A 23,138-nucleotide genomic window follows, 5' to 3' on the forward strand; every position below is an offset into this window, starting at 1 on the left:
GCACATACTTTGAAAAATACCCATTTATTTAAATTCTGCCATGTTCTGTGGAGGAAACTGAGGATATTGAGAAATGACATTTATTTACAAGTGTCTGTCAGTCTGAATACATTAATGGAGCCTCCTGACAACATAACACTTCAGACTTAACTGACATCTCCTTTGTCCTGGCATTCACTGTCATCTGAACAATGTTGTTTGCAAACACCAATTACATCCACATACTGATTGGCATAACACTGTGGTGAGTTTGTTTGTGGGCCTTCAATAGGCAGAGATGCTGATTTTCTACTGTCATGACACTGACAGTCACAAACAGCCTGAAGGTAACTCCATTTTTTAGGTGAGTGGGATTTGGAAGGTCTTTCAAATAATTTTGTTTATTTCAGTATGCCTTATTTTCACACATTTATATTGTATTGATTTACATAGAAAAAGGTCATAAAAAGTTTATATTTGGTCCCAGGTCTGACAGAAGAGTCAACTATACATTCTTGTTCAGGAGGACATAATTTAAAACACAATTTGTTCAAGCAGCGATTATTTTGTTTGGTTTTACCCTCATATGTCATCCTTACTAACTGCAGATCTCAGCATGAAGATAGCTGAAGGTTGCTTCTCCCTTGGTGCTACATCCAGTAAACTTGCATGCTCTTATAAATATTACACCCATGAATGTTGCAACATGAAAGATTGTAAAGACAGCTGCTGTATGTAGTGGCAGATGCAACTTGATTTCTTATATGAACACATGCTCACATGAGCATTTGTGTCTGCAAATTTTCAATATAGGATCAATGTCTAATCTGGTTAATATATCCCTTGGGAACAAAGAGCCAGCTTTTAACAATATTATAAACTATAGCCTGTGCCAAAGTATGACTACTATTTAATCATCAATGAAAACAGAGCCAAAAGTGGATAACGATATGGAGGCAGGATCTAATTTTCTAGAGCCTTAGTCAGCTAGTTTGAGTCAAGGAAGGGTAAGAGGGGTCTCAGTGATGACACTTTCGTCTTGGTTTTAATTGGAATAAAATGACAACGGTTCCAGCCACTAACTCTCCAATGATTGCACCTTCAGAGGAGGGATTTTCTTCCAAGTCTTCTCCTCCGTCATGTTCTGCTTCCCTGCAGACAATCTGAAAGGTAATGGATTAGATACAGTTAAGCCAAGCAAAGATCCACCAGTGCCCCCATCAGAAACCATGAGGAATTACAACACAACAGATGAATAACGGCCTGTGCTCCACAGTGTCTGTGACTATGCTGAACATGATAGTATGTATGAGGTGCTCCGACAAAGCAGGTAGCCAACATGCTACTGCTGCAGGACTTATTGCTGCGCATAACAGTATGAGACAACCGACTGGGAACCCTATAATCAATAACCAAATAAACTGTGTACCAATAGGATTACTTGTGCTTTGCATTGACATTCTGTATCTAAAGACCGTATCTAGCACTATACAAACAGATACAGACAGATGCTGTAGAAAGCTGATTAAAGAATATCCAGCGGTTAAATCTCATTAATCCATGCTGACCAGCACAAAAGCAAACATAACACATCACAAACACACTCAAATTTACACACTAAAATGAAAATGAGTTTTAAAATGTAAAAAAAAAAAAAAAAAAGAAGAAAAACTTGCATAAAAAACAACCATCTATATGTCAGTCATTTAAATGTTACAACCCATCCACAAATATGAGCTGGGGATTTGATTTATGGCAAAATAGATGTAACAACCTCTTGAGTTTGGTACCCAGGATGTTACAATAATCTAAGACTAATGAAACACACACTTCACCTGAGTTTGGTTTTGTTATTGGCTCTACCAAAACTCCTGTAATGGTATTGGTTTAACAGAATCAAAGGAGATATAAGGCAGAAAACAAGCACTTTGCTGGTAATAAGTAGCACCAACTGTTATTGAAACCTAATTTCTGAAATGACACGAGTAAACACTGCTCAAGGTGCATTCCCCCAGTATAGCCTAAGATCTATCAAGAGGAAAACCACCCAAATAAAAGTCAAACCACTGAGAAGAGCGATATGTTTGAAATAAAAACTAGTGGTGGAAAAACATTTGGACAGGCAGTTGGCAAAAGTTCAAGTGAACATAATTTGATGGTAAATTAAACATGAGTACAATGGTTTTGATTTTTGGCACATTTCTCATGTTTTTATACCATAGCTCCCCCTTGTGCTGGAAAGCTGTTCACACACAAACACATTCCTTCAAGGCCCTTAAATCCATCTATTGCACAGATCAATGTAGTCTAGAATCAAAAGCAAACCTAAAGTGGGGAGAACCCCTAAAATAAAACTAAAATGTGAAATAAATTAAGTAAAAGCAAGTCATTATTGCATATAAATGCAACAAACTTAAAATAAGGTGGCAATGTTTACAGTACAAAAACATAGTGCCAATGTGAACAAACAAATCCCTCAGTGACAAAAACAAGAGAACAAAAGATAATGACCAACACACAAAAAAGAAACACTTAGTACATTCAAACAAGTCATCACAGTTTAAGCACTTGAGACAAGGTCCGTTTTGTGCCGCTGCATAGGTAGGAGAGTAGTGCTTCGCTTCAGTCCAGAGTATTCAGTCGAATTCCAGCACGATGTAGATGCATTTTGAGAGAAAACAAAAACAAGGTATAATGAATCATTCACGGCTTCTCAACTCAAAGACTCGTGATGGGCTGAGTGAGGCTTTTACTACTAATACAAGTAATATCAAATCTTGCGCTTATCTACTCTGGTTGAGAGCTGGAAGATTGTCCCTCTTCCTGCGTCGCCAGGTGTTACGGTTGTACTGCTGCTGGTTCCTGAAACCCGGTGCCTTGTTATGACCCTGGGGAGCAAACTGCCGCTGGGCACTGAAGTTACCTTTTGATGAACTGTGCTGCTTTCACAGCAGTTTCTACATTAAAGCTGATGTCCACATTCACCTCTGTTTCATGGTCAGTAAGCTTGATGATTGTCACCTGGGGACAGGTCAAACAGTCAATCCACGGGTAGGTATGCCACCAACATTTCATGATTTGTGCTGAGATGGCTGGCAACAGTTTTGTTAAGCCACTGTTCAGAACTTCAGTTAGCTGTAAACATTACACAAACAGTTTGGGCCAAAAATAAGAACAATGCATGGCGATGTGCAGGTCACCAAAAACTCAACAGTAGGGCCTGGTTTTATGCTGTTTTTATGCTGTAGACATAATTTATCTTTGTACACTATCCCCTAAACCCCTCACATGCACATGAAAGCAATTCATATTCAAGAGATAGTCCTTAGGATTGAACCATCTACTGTATATTCAAAGTCCTCATTTTCCATCGGTTGTATTGACTTTTCCTTAAGTCACTAAATCTCTCTTAAAACTACCCAATTAAACAGGAGAAACAAACATCAAATAAATTCACCACAGAATACATCTGTGTCTTACCAGATCCCACAGACAGATGACCCCACCAGAAAACATAAAAAGGAAACCCATGGCAACCAAGCAGGCCCAGATGACCAGAGGGAAATACGTAGAAGCTTCTTGAAGATGGACTCAATGCAGACAAGTACAATCACAGCCAGGAAGATAGCCAGCGCTGTGGGCACAGGGATTACAAAGGCCACATGGTCGTCAGCGATCTGAAAAAGAACAGAATAAAACAAGACTAGGTATAAACCTTGTATATAGCTGGACTGTGTATGGGTATATCATACACAACACAGCAAAAGGTTAAATTAAAGCCCCCTTTTAGTACAATGGATAGCGGCACTTGGCCAAACGTGCCAAAAACAATAAGTTATTTCTAAACTACATTAACAAACTTCAATGTTTAATAGAAAATAACATTAAAATGCAACAGCACAGCTTGCTGTCAACACATAGGCTATTGGCACAGGAGCAGGAACACTTACAGTGAAAGTCCATTTCTGATATTATTGTCGTTTACACTATACTGTTCCATTGTCCTCGCTGCGTGGCTGTCAAGTGAGTGTCAGTGAGTCAAGGACATTTGAAGATGTAGAGCTGGCATGTGGTGGGTCCCACCAAAAATAGAGCATAAGAGAGAGACAGAAAAACAGGAATAATTAGTTAAAAGAGAAAACTAAGTTTGCAAAGTTAGAAAAATTAATAAAAGAATAACATTTAGAAGGCAGATACCTTCTCGTGGGGGCATGAAACATCCTGACTGTGCTATAAAAAGCCATTCCCCAGCACCTGTTGGATACCCTGGTGTGAGAGCTCCTGTTGTCTAGCTTATCCTTAGGTTGCTCCTCCACCTCCTCTCTTAAGTCTTAAGAAAAGGGGGAGGGGAGGAAGAAAAAGAAGATGCAGCAGCAGAGAGAAGTCAGCAAGTATGAGAAAAACATAAAAGAGTGGAGAAATTACTGGACTGACATAATGCCATGTAATTATTTTCACATGTATGTTTTGGAATCTTTAGTTATCTTAGACTGAAAAAGTCACCTAAGTCTTCTCAAAACTACTTGATGTAACTTCATTTTTCTGGCTCAACTGTGTGTCACAAACAATGGTTTCTAACAGATGACTCTTCAGTTCTTTTGCAACAATAAGCAGCTCAGAGAGCAGAGTGAAATAAAGAAAAAAAGAGGACACACACAGGCACACATTGCATTTGCTCAAATATTGTATGAACGCACCTGAAAACACACATCAACAGACCCTTTACACAAAACATGATCAAAGTGGTGGCGGCCAAAGTGCTGCTTTTGTAAAGATGAATAAATGATGACTTCCAGATTCCTCTAATCCCCTCTCAACATGAACTACCTCATTTAAGTGCTGAGTTTATGTTGCTCAACAATTAAGTCAACGAAGCAATATATTATAATATTATGCATATCAATATTCATGAAGAATATTCAAAGGCTTGTTAGAGTTGCCACTTGTGTATGTGAGCTCATTTTAGGCCAGTACATTTATTTTGCAATCTTGCAGCCCTGACCTTTATATAGTTATTTATTTTTATATATTTATTTATCTCATTGCCTATTTATTTAGCTAATGTATTAAACTGAAATCCATCCAAGGATCCAAGAATGAAAAGCAGTGACCATGACTTCAAAATGAAATTGTAGGGTATTTTTGAGAGAAGCTAAATAAACTGAATTGTTACGCTGAATGTTATGGCTAAGAAGATAACTGACCTAGTTCCTCTGATCAATAATTCACACAAACTTTTCAATCTTATGCTTCACCTAGTCTAAACTTGTTGCATTCACAAGCTACATGTATGTCAGAGTGTGTGGTTGTGTGCTTGACCTCACTGCTTTACCAGCAATATATGCAGTTTACTTCTATCAGCAGAAAGGATTTTAGGATCCACTAGAAATTCCAATAAGTCCACTATTACTGGTTTGACTACTTCTGCTGGGTTTTTAAAGTGTTCACCTATTGACACAGACACATGAAGACACTACAGTACCAGTGTTCACCGTATCTTGAAAAAGAACCTCACGCATGTCCTCATTTGACACAGAGGTTTTATCGGGGTGAGAACATGCTTAAACACACAGACACACAGCATTTCTCTAATCTGCCTCACCTTGTGCTGCAGTATAGCCTCCAGTGCTCTGAACTCAAAGGGCAGAGAGTGCGTCTGCGATGCTAGCTGAGGGGCGAGCTCCAGTACCAACCAGCGTTCCAATCCCAGACCACGAAAATCCAACACCAAAAGGGACTGTGGGGTCGTGGTGGCTTTCAGACTGTGGAGAGATAAGGGGGAGGGTAGAAGCTAAGTTAGAAAGCAGAGGGAAGCACATGTAGCCTACTCTGATCCCCACTAGTGGAACCTTACACCTAATATGTACACCTTCATTCAGATTTTCAAGATATGTATAACTGATTAAATTGTTTCTAAGTTGTGTGTAGAGGAGATTGGAGGGTGGGGATCCTATAATAAAGTGATTTAAAGTTTGAAATTACCTGAATATCTTCAGCAACTCATTCATGGCTTTTTAGTAATAGGTTCATCTACGTGCAATTTCATATTAGTGTGAATGTGTCTGTTTATGAAGATCTGCATAAAACTACAGGCCTAATAGTCGACTCTGCCCTGTAAATGTTTTCAGTGAGACACCTGATTAATGAGAAACTCCTGTTGTGTAATCAAGCACACTGATCTGATCAATTCTGTTTGCTCTCTAAAGCCACAGCCGCACCAGTAGGGATCAGCGATCAAATTCTAAATCCTGGGTCTCAGGCAGCATTCACAAACAGCCAATATAAATGCGAGGCTCGTCAGCGTGCCACAGTCTGCGGAGGCAAACAGATCCGAGACGCAGCTACAGCACAGAAAGCTCACAATACTTCAGGTAATGCACCGGTAATGCACATAATCGATAACAAATTAAAGCTAATAGTTACAATACTGTAGGCTACTTTATCCATCAGTCACTTACCCCTTAAATTTGTTCAGGCTACTTGGTTGTCCTTCTATTGGTTATTGTAGTTTTTATTTTTAGACAGACATATAGATTCTATGATTTCTGTCCTTGTCAGAAAGCAATGTATAGGTATGTAGTGTATTCAAAGGTTTACATCAATTCCTAAATCTAATATTGCTTTAAAAATGTAATGAAATAAAAAACAGGCCCAATAATAAACTAAAAGCGTTTGTCTTATTTTGCTATTTTAATACTTTATTTCAATTTTAAATGTGACCCATTAAACAGGGAAGATGAGACAATAAAGAAAAACTTACTAGAGGTTTGCCTATTTATCATATATAACTGTATTCATTTTATTATAAATGAAAATTAATGACCAAATTGCTTTCAGGAACATCATCCTCATGTTGTGTTGTAACTGCGGGATGGCTGTGAAGCTGCTCTGTCTCTTCCTGCTGCTGGCTGTGTTGTATCCCAGCTGGGCCAAAGAACAAACATGTCTCATATTTGCCTCCAACTGCGACGAGTGCATCCAGTCTGGCCCGGAGTGTGCTTGGTGCACCACCCCTCATTCTCACATTCGCTGTCATACCGTGAAGGAGCTGCAGAGAGCAGGCTGTCATCAAAGTTATGCATATAACCCTCAGGGCACGGTGCAGGTTGTCAAGAATGAGAGTAGGTAAGTTTAAAGATCCACTGTAAAACTCTGGTAAGGCTGTCAGATACAACATACCTGTCTCATTGGCTTAAATCGCAGGGAGAAAAACAACACAGACATGCATCAAATATATATAATATGACATAACACTGTTGCTTGATTACATTCTCATAATTTGTTCAAGGCCACAATGACTTCTAAGGTATTTATCTTCTTGCTGTCGACTATTGAACTTCTGAAGCACTGAGCCAACAGATGCCAAGACTCTGTTTCTCCAGCCCCAGGAGCTGTCCCTCCATCTGAGGCCGGGTGTGAGTCAGTCCTTCCCTCTAACTATCACCATGCCGACAGACCAGCCTGTCCCAGAACTCACTATGGACACCAGCAATGTGCCAACGGGAGTCAACATCACATTCAGTGGTGTCACGACTGGAAATCCCCTACTCGTACAGGTCAGCAAAATTAGGAGCAACTTTCTTATTTGAAAAGAAAGTTTTGCTTGTCTTCTGCCCTCAGAAAACAGAAATTACTATAATAATAGATCCTCTGTTGTCTAGGTGAATTTGGAGGTTGCCCAGTGTCCCAGCAATAGCGACGACTCAACCCAGAACAGGACTGGGCCCTGGTCCGTCCACATCACACCCAGAGGATTTTCATTGAGTGTGAAGCTAGAAATAACTTTAGAGTGTGAGTACAACCACAGAACCATGCTATAGTTAATATATGGTATTAGAAAAGCCCCAAAATGCAGACAATAAGATTAAGATGATAAGAATGTGTCAGAAATAGGAACAAAAAGCATGTGTCTCCTATAATGCTATAATATGACAAATGTGTGTAAAAAATAAATAAATACATAAATAAAATTTGTTTCTCCAGGTCAGTGTGACTGCACAAGAAACCGTGAGGAAAACAGCCCTCGGTGCAGTAGCCATGGAGCTCTGGTGTGTGGCCAATGTCAGTGCTACAGTCCTCACATCGGAAAACTCTGCCAGTGGGACGTTGATTCAGTTTTTTCATCCGATGAAGACTTCTGTCGCTGGGTCCCAAATGCCCCGGTGTGCAGCGGCAGGGGTCGGTGCGTGGTTGACTTCTGTGAGTGCGAGAAACGAGAAAACCCACAAGAAAGATACAGTGGCCAATTCTGCGAGTGCAGCAACTTTGACTGTCCTTACTCCAACAACCAGTATGATATGTGATAATTTGAACTCTGGATTTGCAATGTAGTATTGTCTTCACTTTTATCTCTACGTAACTACAGAAATAGAGTCATATCTAAAAGACTACAATTTATATCCAACAGAATATGTGGAGGCCATGGGCAGTGCGAGTGTGGACAGTGCATTTGTGATAACGACTGGATCGGTGAAGACTGCAACTGCTCCTTGGATACCGCCTCTTGTATGGCAACAAACCAGCAGCTGTGTAATGGTAAAGGGATGTGTCAGTGTGGAAGATGTAAATGTGAGCCACCGTACAGAGGCCCAACCTGTGAGATGTAGAGTGTCAGGCGTTCGGGATGGGAGAGAAGAAGGCTAGGTGAGAACTGGTTGCTTTTCACACAGGGTGTTATGATAAATGAAGTGCTCTCTTGTTATTTAAAATCATTCCCTGATGTCAAAAACTCAAACCATCAAGTCATTAGTGCTTTCTATGAAGACACTATAATCTTATCTTTCTGATTTTAGCATTACAGTGGCTAAAATGACTAATTCTGGGGTAATGGTTTCTCTTTGGGGACAAGTTCGTATTTTTTTGTATTTTATGTGTTGTGAGCTGTATGTAGAAACACATTAAGATAATATAGCATTATTATTATTATTAGGCCATTTGTCTTGAAGAAATTCACACTCACTGAACCAACACCATGGCATTTCAGCTACTACACTACAGCAGACTTAGTTACTTATTCATTTACAATTCTTGAATTGATTGTGTTCTCTCACCCTGCATCAGGTGTGACAGAGAGTGTGGCTACGTCAATGTTATAATGGCGGAGACCAGAAATGATCTGCCTCAAAAAGGAGAAACTCTGTAAAATGATGAGCAGTGATGACTCTTGCCTCTTCTACTACATCGTCTCCAACACGCACTCTGGAGGTCAACAGTCAACAATGACACGAGCTAGAGAATGTCCCAGTAAACTGCAGTGACCAGCTTCATGTCATATTTAGTTTTAAAAGTTTTTTTTTTTTCTATTAACACCCATTCATTTTAATTATTGCTAGAAATAGGCAAATAAAAGAATTTACAACCTTGAAAACAATGTAATGATGCTATGTTGTCATAAAACTTTTGGCTTCACATGTTTTTCCAGTTTTTATTACTTTACTGCACTATGCCATCCACCTGATGGCATCATGTCTCATTTACAAACAGGCTAAATGCCTCTGATTTAAAATGGAGCTGTAATGAGCACTGCGTAACCAGGACTACTTGATTGAAGTGTAATGCAGAAGAATTAGAATATTGGTGCACGTGAAAGCAAAGTGACTGGCAGGTTACCAGGACCCACTACCAAAGATCGTCTATACAGAAGTCAATCACTCCGACTTGATGTTTGACACTGGTCGCAACACTTAAGAATCTCAAAACAAGGACTGACACACCACTTGGTTTTTGGAGTTTCTAATGACTCAGCCAAAGGAGCTACTGACACATATTGTACCTGGTCTGGTCAGAGATACTATTTCTTTACATTTCTGTTGACAGTAATAATTGATGCTCTACCGTGTATCCTATGATTTATGTTATTTGGAATATTATTCATATAAATCCTGAATGAGTTCAAGGAGGATATAGTAATCATTTTACCTGAAACTCATTTACAGATCCCGTAAAAATGTTTGCATGTTCCTTAACAAAAAGTTTGTTTCTGTATTTCCCAGAGAACCAAGACACTGAATCCAAAATTGCTCTCTATGCTTGGGCCAGCGCCTTGCATGGTAGTTTGCTGCCATCAGTGTGTGAGCGTTTGTGTGAATGGGTGAATGAGAGGCACATTGTAAAGTGCTTGAGATGAACGTTAAACATAAATCCATTTAGGTCTCTCATTCATTACTATTAAAGATTATTATTATTAAGAAATAATAGCCAACCCTGCCAGACGCAGAGGAAGGCTTCCTGTAGCTTTGCCAGCCTTCCAGATTACAAAGGGACAATCTTGTTAGATATGAACAATATGTATAAATAGGCCCTGGTGCAAGACGCTAAGGGCTTTGACAGCCTCGCCAGACGCGAAGGCTACCTGGGGCTTTACCCAGCCAGACGCAAAGGCCAGCCCTCAACATTTCAAAGAGATGATCCAGCCACCAGATACAAGTAGGCCCTGGTGCAAGATGTTACCTAGGGCACTACCTACCTTGATAGATGCAAAGGCTACCTGGGGCATCCCCATCTCTGCCAAATGGAAAGTGCATGTGCTTAAACAAGACACAGAAAGATTTATTATATTTTTCTCATTTTTGAAATCCTGTTTTAATTTTATTTACACCCGTATTTTTTTTTATTCTTCAATGATTTGTTTCCAAGTATATTTTGTGGCATTTTGGTAGTACCTATGTATGTACATAGGAGTACCTATGTGGTAATGTTCAAATCGTTAGTTTTCTTTCGTACATCAGACATCTTTTACTTAAATTTAAACTTTTATTTTAAATTTAAATTTATTTATTTTATTTTCATCCCATTGACCGCTTACCTATAAAAAAAATCATTTCAGTTCCTTCTTCATGTAGTGAATCCTGCCATATCACAAGTTTGTTTCATAGCTTTCAGGTGTTTTTATCTTTTCTTCGTGTAAAATTGGCATCAGTATACAGAGGACAAATTTTTATAAAATTTTATTTTAACAATTCTGTGAGCTATCTTCTGTTAGTTTTATTTAAATAGTCCTAGACCAGTTATTTTAAGATTAATTGATTGCTGTAGTGACCTGTCTGGTACTGACACTCATAGTTGTTCCTGCCAAGTCTGTTTGAGTTTGAGTCAAGAAAGGGTAAAAGGGGTCTCAGTGATGACACTCTTTCCCCTTTAATTGGAATAAAATGACAGCAGTTCCAGCCACTAACTCTCCAATGATTGCACCTTCAGGAGTCATTTCTTGAAGTCTTCTTCTCTGTCATGTTCTGCTTCCCTGCAGACAATCTGAAAGGTAATGGATTAGATACAGTTAAGCCAAGCAAAGATCCACCAGTGCCCCCATCAGAAACCATGAGGAATTACAACAGATGAATGACGGTCTGTGCTATAGAGTGTGACTGTGTTGAACATGATAGTATGTATGAGGTGCTACGCCAATGCAGGTAGCCAACATGCTACTACTGCAGGACTCATTGTTGAGCCTAACCATAAGAGACAACCAACTGTAAACCCTATAATCAATAACCAAATAAACTGTAACAATGAAAGAGGCTATATCTAGTACTATACAAACCTCAGGCAGATGCTGAAACAGACATGAGGAATATAATTTTTCCAGTAGTTAAATCTTATTAATCCATGCTGGCCAGCACAAAAGCAAACATAACACACAAATTTACACACTCAACTGAAAATGGAGTTTTAAAATGTTTATTAAAAAAATAGAAAAACTTACATAAAAAACAAGGTAAACATCTATATATCAGTCATTTACACGTTACAACCCATCCTCAATTACACAGATATGAGCTGGGGATTTGGGCACTGAAAACAAGGGAACAATGCTAGTAGTATCATGTTGAATCCATCAGTTTGGTACCCAGGGTGTTACAGTAATCAGACTCTTGAAACACATGACTTCACCAAAGTTTGGTTTTGTTATTGGCTCTACCAAAACCCAACCCATGCTCAACTCATGATATGGATTGCTGTGTAAATTGTGTAGCTTTGAAACCTTGTTTTAGAAATAATGACTTCAAATATGGAGAGGAAAACCTCTGAAATGCAGGGACCTCTTATACAACCGGTTTGTAACCATCACCTTTGAATTAAAAAATAAAAAAAATAGATGTGACATGATGCTAATGCTAACAATCACTGACCGCAATAGGAGTCTGCTCCTGGAGTAAACACCTAGAAGCTGTATGTAAAAATAAAAGTAACCCTGACAGTGCTTATAGAAACAAAGATAGAAAGCCTCAGCTACATACAGGAAAAAGGGCAAATTTGGTCATTTACGAAGGCAGTTAACCTGTTGCTTTAACAGAATCAAAGGAGATATAAGGCAGAAAACAAGCACTTTGCTGGTAATAAGTAGCACCAACTGTTATTGAAACCTAATTTCTGAAATGACACGAGTAAACACTGCTCAAGGTGCATTCCCCCAGTATAGCCTAAGATCTATCAAGAGGAAAACCACCCAAATAAAAGTCAAACCACTGAGAAGAGCGATATGTTTGAAATAAAAACTAGTGGTGGAAAAACATTTGGACAGGCAGTTGGCAAAAGTTCAAGTGAACATAATGTGATAGTAAATTAAACATGAGTAAAATGTTGGCATCATGGGATTTTTGGCACATTTCTCATGTTTTTATACCATAGCTCCCCCTTGTGCTGGAAAGCTGTTCACACACAAACACATTCCTTCAAGGCCCTTAAATCCATCTATTGCACAGATCAATGTAGTCTAGAATCAAAAGCAAACCTAAAGTGGGGAGAACCCCTAAAATAAAACTAAAATGTGAAATAAATTAAATAAAAGCAAGTCATTATTGCATATAAATGCAACAAACTTAAAATAAGGTGGCAATGTTTACAGTACAAAAACATAGTGCCAATGTGAACAAACAAATCCCTCAGTGACAAAAACAAGAGAACAAAAGATAATGACCAACACACAAAAAAGAAACACTTAGTACATTCAAACAAGTCATCACAGTTTAAGCACTTGAGACAAGGTCCGTTTTGTGCCGTCACACCAAAAACATCAAGTCAGCGTTGCGCTGCATAGGTAGGAGAGTAGTGCTTCGCTTCAGTCCAGAATACAATTCGCAGATGATAGTCAAAGCTGTAAGAGCTCTGAATCAAAAGCGTGCTAATAGGGAGTTGCATTCAGAAGACCAAATGAAAAAGGCCCACAACTTTGAGAGAGACCAGGTTTGACAAACCAGTTCAGTACTATGGCACGTGATGTTCTTAGATGTTCAAGTCCCACGGAACTCAATACTTGACCAAACTTTAGCTGCTGGGAAGTGACACTGGTGAGAAGACTCAGTCTGGGAATCAGTAATTACTCATTCAACTCAAAGTCTGTGCTGGTGTACATCAAATTTAGAGGAAGGGCTCTGACTAGCATCAGACTGATGTAACAAAGTGACCACAGTTAAGCATTTTACAGTCTTCCTTCTCCTGCAACAGCCTTGTAGCATCACTTGGTGCTTGCACAATGCTAGCAGGGATCGATCGTTCCAATTCCAGCATGATGTAGGTGCATGAGAGCCCCCTACAAAAAAACAGGTATAATGAATCATTCACGGCTTCTCAACTCAAAGACTCATGATGGGCTGAGTGAGGCCTTCACTTCTAATACAAGTAATATCAAATCTTGCGCCTTCAGTTTCTTATCTACTCTGGTTGAGAGCTGGAAGATTGTCCCTCTTCCTGCGTCGCCAGGTGTTACGGTTGTACTGATGCTGGTTCCTGAAACCCGGTGCTGTGTTATGACCCTGTGGAACAAACCGCCGCTGGGGACTGAAGTTACCTTGAGAGTGGTTTTGACCTCGGACGCTGCCACCTTGGTTGTGCTTGAAGGTAAATTTGTGCGGTTCGATAGAGCCATGGGAATTTGATCTTATGGTGTAAGTGTGGCTCTGCTGTCCTCCTATCTGAGGGTGGTGGAGCCGGTGGAGGGGGCTGGGGAGAGGGCTTGTGGAGTTGGTGTGCCGGGAGATCTGTGCAGCTTGTGATGTGTGACTGTGCACAACACTGATTGAAGGTGGATTCTCATGATAGAACTGGCAATCAGAGAGGGAGGGGATGGTCAGGTTTTCTGGGAGGGACATCTGGACCTAGCAAAAAATGAGAATATGCATAATGTGTATGAATGTGTGAATTTTGCCCAAATTTTTTTTTGGGTTGAAATTCCAAGGCAGTATTCTTTATGGTCATGTTTCTTCTGACACCTATGAGGTGAAAAAAAAAAACAACAAAAAAAACAAACAAAAAAAAAACAAAACACTAACCTGAGGTGTGGCATGGATAAAGCCTGCTGGATGTGTAGCCCTCAGGTCTGTAGCCAACTGGATTACTGGATGGACTGAGGCCAGGGTGAGGGGGTGGAGTTGGATAGCAGCATTACTGCTCGGAGGAGAATCAGACTCCTGGAAAAAGACACACATAGATTAACAAAGTTAGTCAGTCAAGCACCTCAACTATGGACAAGTTATGGAAATCGAGGTGTGTCACTGTGTTGCCACACTTGTCATGAACCACTGATTTAGTAAATGTTTGAACGGTCAAAACATCCTTTGGCCTTACTATGTCACTTCCAGAGGAGGAGGAGAGCGAGCATGCCGAGGATGACGACGAATGGTGTTGAGGACTGGGAAGGAAGACTGGGGAAGGTGAGGGGGAGTCAGCACTGAGGGGGGAGCAACTGTCTCTCTGATCCTCCACAGAAACCAGCATCAGCCTGGCAAGGTCCTGCTCACAGGTCTCTACATCTAGGACCAAACAGAAGACTACTGTTGAAAAAAGTTTGAATTGATTTAACAGTTTGTCAGTAGAGGATATTTACTGCATATCTGACTCATTAACAGATGAAAATCATTTTATTACTTTTTCTGGAAGCACCCCAAAATACAATTCCAGTCTAAATGTTACAGAAAATAGATTCAAATCCAAAGTTACCATGGTTCTCCAGCTTGGCATACTGCTTGGCTCCCCACTTTTTGATTGTCCAGTCCCTGTAGGCCAACACCTCTGGGCTGACTTTGATAATGCGCCCCAAAGTACTGCAACAGAGTAAGGTACAGTCCATAATGCTATCAAGATAAATGCAAAACTAAGAGTGTAAAACATTACAAAAGAAAAAAAACAAAATTTTCATGAAGAATCCAACCTGTCATACTCTTTGTTGGGGTAAGCACGTGCAAGAGGAGAAACTCCATGACTCAGCACCATGTAGGCAAAGTCAAACACCTGCTTGACCTGCAGGATGCCATATGAACTCCTGCCCACGTCATTTCCTGTGAAGATCACAAGATTAATCATTTAAATCTGCAAATTTAATCAGGAATTAATCAGAAAACTAAAATCACAAAGAAGGCAAACAATTTGAAAGCAGTTCAGATGAAGAGACTGGAAGGCCAAAGATAATCATTAGGTATAAGTTTACTCACATGTAACATACTCAACACAATGCATCTATCAACATCTGTTTATCTCATGTATAAATTGAGGAGTATTACAGTCTCTTCATCACTCCACATATATCTGAGATTTTTGTCTGCTGCTATTTTTCACCTCTTCATTGGTGTTGAAGCATCAGTGGATGTAAAAGTCAAATGCATCATGATTTATAAACTAAAGTTTCCATTGAACTTTCACGTAACTGTCTCACTGAAATTCAGTGAGACATTTGCTTCTCTTATTTTTCCACCTTGTTTAGTCTTTTTGAATCCGTTTTTCCATTTGTTTGCACAACAGAGCTTTAATATTAACATCTTTTTTCATTTCCCCCCTCCTATATATAAATATCCATATCCATAATTTCATATCCCAGTCTGACCTGGCTGAATTGGATCTTCGATGCAGAGCATGGATGGCCTGTTTCCATTCCCCATAGCTTTCAGCATTTCTTCCTTGGACAGGTAGGCCCCTCCATTCTTCACCCGGATGCCAGTCTTCATGTAGTTGAAATCACGGCTGTACAGTTCAAAGAACTCGATCAGCAGGATGCCCAGGTTGATGTTGGCACGTCGTGTGTCGATCCGAGGATGTAACTGATCAACAGGACAGGGAGAATTCATTGTCTTTACTTTATAACCACCTTTGTAACCAAACTCCAGCCAGTTTGGCTGAACTCACTGACCTCTTCATTGACATTAATCATCATTCAGACAGATACTGAGGAGTCGTGTGAACAATGACTTACACCACTTTATGTAACTGAAGTGAATTCCAAAAAATTTTAAAGGGAAATGTAATTATGCATTACATTTGCATATCAGGACGAGCACAAAATCCATTCTTTGCTTTTTTTTTTTTTTAAATTTTGCAATTATTTGAATACAACTTAGCATATTTCCCTCAAATAGTGACTGGGGCCTTTATTTACCTTAACCACAGAAGGTAACACACCTTCATTTGAAGTAGGTTTGTATTACAGGCCAGCTTTTATTTCTAATTCCCTCTGTTTGATAAGTATAATTGGCCATACCACAATTTTAGTACCAAGCTTCATTTTGACCTGTTCCCATTTGCCCTTTTAAAAGATGCCGCATTACGATGTTAATACAAACTCAGAGCTTCCTGTAAATGTTTCAGTTTCAAAGCCCTCTTGCATTTCTTAACAGGGCTTTTATTGTGAAAAATTTACAAGCATGCCATATGCAACAACAGCCGAGCGGGATTAAAGGATGACAGAGCAAAGTGGATCAGAAGGAAAGAATCAATTTGAACCCTGTAAAATATATTGGGTACATTTAATTGAAATATTCTATTAAAACAAAGTGTATAAGAGTAGACGACAGGACTGCAAGGCTGTCAAAACTCGTCAAAACTGGCCAGCAGTACCAGTACTTGCCTTCTAAAATTAGATTCTAAAAGTTAACTTGTAATCATTTCCATGTAAATATACACATACAATACGATCACTTTAACTTGTGTGGTATGACCAGTCACGTACTGGCAGGAAACATTATATAACAGGCACCATGAGTTTATCCACCCTTTGTTTTTTTTCCTTGTATATGGGGGCTGGCTTTTATTGTTCATGTTGACCATGCCCTCGGCCATTATTGGAGACCCGGCTTTTAACTGACTGCCAGCTTTTAGTTGAGGAAAGATAATAAAATATAAAACCTACATTACTTGTGTACACTGTTCTGTCTTGCAGATTCAACAATTTTGAAGTAGCAAATTGAGAACTTCTCAGCTTATTTGACTGGGATTTTTATGATAACTAAATCTGCAGTATTTTGAATAGACAGAAAAGAACTGAATTTATTACCAAGCCGAGTGTCACAACAATAAACATACATGTGTAGTATATGTACCTGCAAGAAGCTTTTGGCCATTAGTATAAGGCTATAAGAGCTGATGCCTCCAGTGAAGACTTCATTCAGATCCCTCTGGAGCAGGAACTGCTTCAAGACGAAGATCAGAGGTGGCAGAACAGTGTACTTCTACAAAACACAAAGACAAATATAAGAAACAAACCAAAAGAAAAATGCTGCATTTGTGTTGAAAATGTCAAGAAAAAAGGGCTGACCTTAAGATAACTTTTAATGAACTGCGCGGCTTTCACTGCAGTTTCTACATTGAAGCTGATGTCCACTTTCACCTCTGTTTGATGGTCAGTAAGCTTGATGATTGGCACCTGGGAACAGGTCAAACAGTCAACTGTAATCAATCCACAGGTAAGAATCCCACCAACATTTCATGATTCATGTTGAGATTACTGACATTTTTTTGTTAAGCCACTGTTCAGAACTTCAGTTAGCTTTAAACATTAAACAAACAGTTTGGGCCAAAAATTAGAAGCTACTCATGCTGGGACTTACTGTAGCTTTGTCGAGGACCTTGATGGGATACGGGCCTGCTACATTGTGTTTCTTCAGGGCTTGTTCCAGTTCCTGCAGTGGAGGATGGTCCCACTTTCCAAACACCACCAGGTCAATGTCACTAAGAACAAAAACACAAAGCACTTTGCACTCTAAGAAGTTTATTTCCCCAAGTATCCTGTCGACACACAGCGCGTAGTGATGTGCCTGTCACCAAAAACACAACATTAGGGCCTGGTTTTATGCTGTTAAACTACTTTGGAACTTTGGAAATGTGTACAGTTCTGTTTTGTACACTCATGCCACTGAGCCAAATATGTGGGTGGAAAGGTTGTGCAAGCATAATGTGATGATTTGACAGATGAAGACTTTCAGAAGAAGAACAAGATACAAGGAAAGAAAGGGTACCTTTTACTGCAGTAAATGAACATTTATTTGTCTCTTTAACTGAACAAATGGTTCTTGACCAGCTATGACCTGTGAGCTCTTGACCTCTCTATGCACCATTTCTTTTGAAAGACTGTGAAATTATACAAAGGACACTGATGAAATGATATAGAAAGAAGGGAAATTAGTTCATGATGTGGTCATCTTAAAGACACAGTACTAATTCATAATTAAATATGTTGTCGATCATGGAGTTTAGCCCAAATGAATGAGTGAGTAACAGTAGTGTGATGTTGAAACAGCATGGCATTAAACAGCTGACTTAAAAGTATCTCCATACTATACTCCATAAAAATTGCTGTAATTACTGCTAGACCAGTCCATTAGGAAATAATGAATCAGTTTCAGCTACTGAACAGCAACACTTTTACTGAAGGTCTGACAAAACATACCCTTCCAAACGTAGCACTCCCACTTCCTTAAAACAAACATGATGGGGAAACATTACAAAAGAAGCCCGATTAGACTGTGCAAGAAAAGCACAAAAACAAATGTTACCTTGTGGGCAGATAAAGTCCTGTGCTGAAGCTGCCAAATATCTCCACCTGCAGAGCAAGACAAATTAACACAGGCCTTATTTAAGTTGTGACATATCATTGTAACCATTACCAGCTTGATATTTTTGCAGTTGACCTTTATGTATGTAGGTGGTTTGAACATGTCAGAGGTTTAAAGTAGTGTTTAGCTTCACTATTCAGTATTTGTTTCGCACAAATAGCAAGATCAGTCTGCATGTGTACTGCCTGGTGTGTTTGCTGAATTCAACAGGTCAGGAAAAGAACATGAGTAGCTAAACAAACATTTTTGCTTATTCTTTCAAAATTGGGGTTTTTGTCAAGCTCTTGCACTAACCAAGCCTATGAGCTGTACAGAAACTTTACTTACATAATCAAATTCATACTTGTTCTGTGAAATTGTATGTCAAAACGACCTCACCTGTGAATGCTGCATGAAAGTAGGAATAGCTTTCTTGCTAGCAGCATGCCAATAATTGAGAAGGGGTTGCTATGCTAACTCAGGATTACCAATGTCATAAATGGTTCTCAAAATAATATAAAACTACAGATTAAATACTGCAGGTGGATAGCAGCGGTATCACATAAGGGGAAAATATCAATTAAACATTTTCATGTCACACAAAACATTGACTTTGCCCAGGTCAGTCATAGCCGGATGGGTAGACATGAGTTTAATACTCTACATGTTAGTTTAAAGTCTCTGAAATACTATGAAATGCCTAACGTCAGGTCAAAATATCACACAATGATCCCTGTAGAATGGGGCTGTGTTATATTCTGTATGGTGATATTAGAGATTATTGCTGACTGTATAGGTTTACCTTTCAGTTGGACAACCTTATTTTCTGGTCAGTGACCAAAGCCCACTACATACATTAAACATTTGTATTGCCACAGCTCGGAAGAGTGACACAAAATGGCCTTTAGAGAAATGAAAAAAAAAAATCCAATTCCCAGTGAGGTCCAGTGGGACTTCTGTGGGCCAGAATTAGTTCAAGATGTAAACAAAATGCAATTTTTTATAAAGTACACTGACATTCTCCTGGCAATATAACATGGAAAATAAGTGATTAATGTTACATTGGGAATAAAAGTGACATGATTAATGATTATATAACTGGCCAACTTTGTTTGGACATGTAGTACTAGGCTGTTGACTGCATAAAAGCATGGCCAAACAAGATAGTGCAGTAACCTTCAGACATACAGCCAGTACATACAGGCTAGCTTTACAAGACAATAACATTGATTCATACAGTATATAAATAGCTTTGCAAAGTAATTTACAAAGCAATAAGCAAGAGTCAGTGCAAGACATAAAACAATGAATTAAGAGCCAATGTTACATAATGAAAACGAAAGACAATGAAAAATCCCATTGAAGAAATGTAATTTAAAATGTGTTTTAAAGTGTGGAAATGTGAGTCCTGGATAGGGACCAACGCAGCAAAAGCTTGTTCTCTTGTGTACTGTCTTTGTACAATCCAGCTCATAAGGGGTTAAAACATTTGATATAGCACCAGTAAAATCCAAACCTGGTGCCTCTGCATGTTTTGTTAAAGCATTGTTTGTCTGAAATGGATTTATACACTATATTCTCTTGACAGTAAAGGCACCAATTTATCAGGTACACCTGTAAAATCTGAAGGAATCCAATACAGCAGCCCTGCAATGAGTCTCACGCTTTCTAAAGCTAGTAACACACAGTTTAAATACAGTCTATGGTTTAGACAGTGTGTCGTAGAAGAGGTAATTCATTGCATTGCTAATCTTTCTGATTCATGTAGGTAAATGGGAGAAAACGCCATATTAGACACATTATACGTCTCAACATAAAGCAGTCCATTACAACACTCACTTACCTACTGTATCAGAGTTGAATCATCAATTCTCTGACATAGTATCAACAGAAACATATTATTCAAACTTATTCCCTGACAATATTATTCGCTTCACAAAGATGAACTCAACCAATAAACTGTTAACTCTATATCAAGTATCAAATGCTAGAAACCGATGTTTGCAAAGTCTTATCTGTTCAAAAATATCTGAAACATCTAGTTGACTATTGCTCAAAGATAAAAGAGAGCTTGTGAAGTTAAGGACCATGACAAAGTCAACTCCGTCTGAAGAGGCAAACATTATACCGAGCCTTGTCCAACTTTGGCAAATGAGGGTTTGGGTTCAATACAGGGCTAAGGGTACAGACCAGCATGGCCTCAAGAAATGAGCATTGTGGTACACCTCAATTTAAAAAAAATCTCAAGACAGGTCAGTGTCTTTATACACTATGTAGGCCAGAGTGGAGTGCAGCTCCCATGCACAAGACTCACAGCCTGAGTTACCTTTCCAAGTATCTGCACAGGCACATGACTATCCTACTCACCCGTGCCGTGGGCCACAAGTCCTTGATGACACTTTCTATTCTGTTCACTACGTCTCTTCTCATGGCCTCCTCCTCTGGTCGTGGGGACATGAAGTTGAAAAAGTCCATTATCTCTTCATGCAGACTGTAAGAAAACATGGGAAAAACGACATGTGGGATCATGGATTCGTACACCACAAGAGAGAACAAAGTGAGCACTGTATGACTAAGAACTGTGCTGCTGGATGTATATGAGAATTCATGTGGAAAATACAACGACGTCTGATACAGGGTATGGAGTTAAGGCCTACTGAAGTCTATACTGCAGTTAATACACAAAACCATATGGAAAAAGCATATCAAAATGTATTCATGCATCACATACATTACTTAATATTAGCACAGGTATTTTTGTGAAATACTTAAATTGGATGCAAATTAAATAAATCAAAGAAACAAGCGGACATTTTCCACTGCTCATTTTGATGGTTGACCTGGTGGGATTCTGTACAGAACCCCATGAGGTCCCCAGACCTCACTTTGAGAACCCTTCTTTGACTAGAAAAAAAAAGCCTCTCCATATCTCCTTACCCATTAATGCCCGGGCTGTACCGCCTGGTTTTCCACAGGCTACAAGAAGAGTCTATATAGTGTCCATTGCAGCCGTAGGACAGGAGCGGGTTGATGCCGTGGAAAGTGTTGGCTCTGTTCAGATGCCTCCTGCGGCCGGATGAATGTGACTGATAGTGGTGGTACTTGTTCCCATGCTGATTTTTCATCCCCGTGGGGGTGTGGCCGTTTGGTTGTTGCATGCTGCGACAGTGTTGCTGAACAGTGTGAAAAGGCGGAGGGGGATATTGCTGTCTGAGATTGTTCTCGTTTAACTCGTGCTCGCCATAGTGTAAAAAGCGGCTGGCCTCCTCTGCAACGTTCAAATTGTCGATCTGCAGAGAGGAGCCGGAGGGCGAGGAGCTCTCGGCCTCCGAGTCCAGAGAGGAGGAGGACGGCGACAACGAGCCCTTCCTCCGGACACTTCCCCTGTCTCCGCCGCCGTCTCGCTTCGGCAGTTTCCCAAACACAACCCCCGGCGGCGGTGCTACATTTTTGCAATACTCGCCGTTTGAGTCCGTGGAGTTTGAATTTTGCGCTGCAAAGTTGCGTTGGTGGTGAAGGTGGTTGTCGATGCCGGAGTTTGCTCCAAATCCCTGAGAGGTTTCCCAAATGTGCATCCACAGGGAATTGGCAGGTCCCTTCTGCTCCGGCTGGATCCAAGCGGTCCTGGGATCCATTGAACTCGAGTTCACCGAGAACCTCTTCACGGTAAAATGGCGAGCAATTTAGCAAATTAAACACGTTGCACCGAAGGAAACAAATAAATCCTACTGCGCTGATTTACTTGCTATCCTCGAAGTGCTTCATGTCCGGAAACTGGTTTGGTTTTTCAAGCGGCTTGTCCAACTCCACTCCCCATGTAAGTCAGCCAATATGGCGCACCCAGCACCACGGATCAGCGTCTACGCATGTCTGAGGGATTTAAATCTTTGAACACACCCCTCAGGACCGAGAGATGCGTCAAGTCAGCCACACACAGGGCGGAAAAACCGGAAATTAAAGTATTTAATTTTTGCTTTTGTGTAAGATCATATCAAACAACACACCGAAGACAAAATGCCAAAGAATTATGTATTATGTATATATTTATGTATGTATTATGTAATTGTGCAATTCTCCCAATGCTTCAAATTTAATCTTTCAAACGTAGCTTGGGCTTTTATTTTGAAGGCAAGCCCCAGGAATGATGGTTTGACCACTTTACAGAGATGAGACAGTAGTAGTAATTTGGCTGCATCATTAGTTGCTGTCTTTATCACATTTTTATGACTATTGATGCTGTGGTAAATGACTGAGAGCCAAAATGTTTATCGAACAGCCAAAAATATGAATATGAAATCTGTTTTTTCCAGCAGTTTTTAGGTATCACCAAGCTGATAGATGCATATTAGGCCATTATATGACATT

At 39.7% G+C, this 23,138-nt stretch overlaps 2 protein-coding genes and 1 long non-coding RNA gene across 6 annotated transcripts; 1 reads left to right on the top strand and 2 right to left on the bottom strand.

The window, feature by feature from the left end:
* Positions 1 to 1,002: 1,002 nt before the first annotated feature.
* Positions 1,003 to 4,037, bottom strand: LOC111227699. The gene is made up of 3 exons (XR_002665353.1): positions 3,930 to 4,037; positions 3,460 to 3,656; positions 1,003 to 1,142 (listed from the first exon to the last, which is right to left on the bottom strand). It is a non-coding gene; the product is annotated as an uncharacterized LOC111227699 (long non-coding RNA).
* A 2,207-nt stretch (positions 4,038 to 6,244) lies between these two features.
* LOC111227698 (integrin beta-1-like) lies at positions 6,245 to 9,353 on the top strand. The gene is made up of 7 exons (XM_022753345.1): positions 6,245 to 6,350; positions 6,817 to 7,104; positions 7,325 to 7,535; positions 7,641 to 7,770; positions 7,963 to 8,269; positions 8,387 to 8,622; positions 9,040 to 9,353. Exons 1-6 carry the CDS (start codon positions 6,265 to 6,267, stop codon positions 8,583 to 8,585), a joined length of 1,221 nt encoding a protein of 406 aa, XP_022609066.1. The 5' UTR covers positions 6,245 to 6,264; the 3' UTR covers positions 8,586 to 8,622; positions 9,040 to 9,353.
* A 2,288-nt stretch (positions 9,354 to 11,641) lies between these two features.
* On the bottom strand, positions 11,642 to 22,776 carry LOC111227697 (non-canonical poly(A) RNA polymerase PAPD7-like). Of its 4 annotated transcripts, none has more exons than XM_022753341.1 (13): positions 21,711 to 22,776; positions 21,141 to 21,264; positions 18,735 to 18,781; positions 17,790 to 17,910; positions 17,498 to 17,605; positions 17,283 to 17,411; positions 15,794 to 16,007; positions 15,134 to 15,251; positions 14,914 to 15,017; positions 14,542 to 14,747; positions 14,247 to 14,384; positions 13,766 to 14,072; positions 11,642 to 13,507 (listed from the first exon to the last, which is right to left on the bottom strand). In XM_022753341.1, exons 1-13 carry the CDS (start codon positions 22,406 to 22,408, stop codon positions 13,308 to 13,310), a joined length of 2,514 nt encoding a protein of 837 aa, XP_022609062.1. In that variant the 5' UTR covers positions 22,409 to 22,776; the 3' UTR covers positions 11,642 to 13,307. The 4 variants fall into 4 exon arrangements, with proteins under 4 accessions (XP_022609062.1, XP_022609064.1, XP_022609061.1 ...); XM_022753343.1 differs by having other exon boundaries at positions 14,542 to 14,726; positions 15,125 to 15,251; XM_022753340.1 differs by having other exon boundaries at positions 15,125 to 15,251.
* Positions 22,777 to 23,138: the final 362 nt, after the last annotated feature.

The sequence above is a fragment of the Seriola dumerili genome, unplaced genomic scaffold, assembly GCF_002260705.1.
Source record: "Seriola dumerili isolate Sdu_G_001 unplaced genomic scaffold, Sdu_1.0 BDQW01000191.1, whole genome shotgun sequence".
Taxonomy (NCBI): domain Eukaryota; kingdom Metazoa; phylum Chordata; class Actinopteri; order Carangiformes; family Carangidae; genus Seriola; species Seriola dumerili.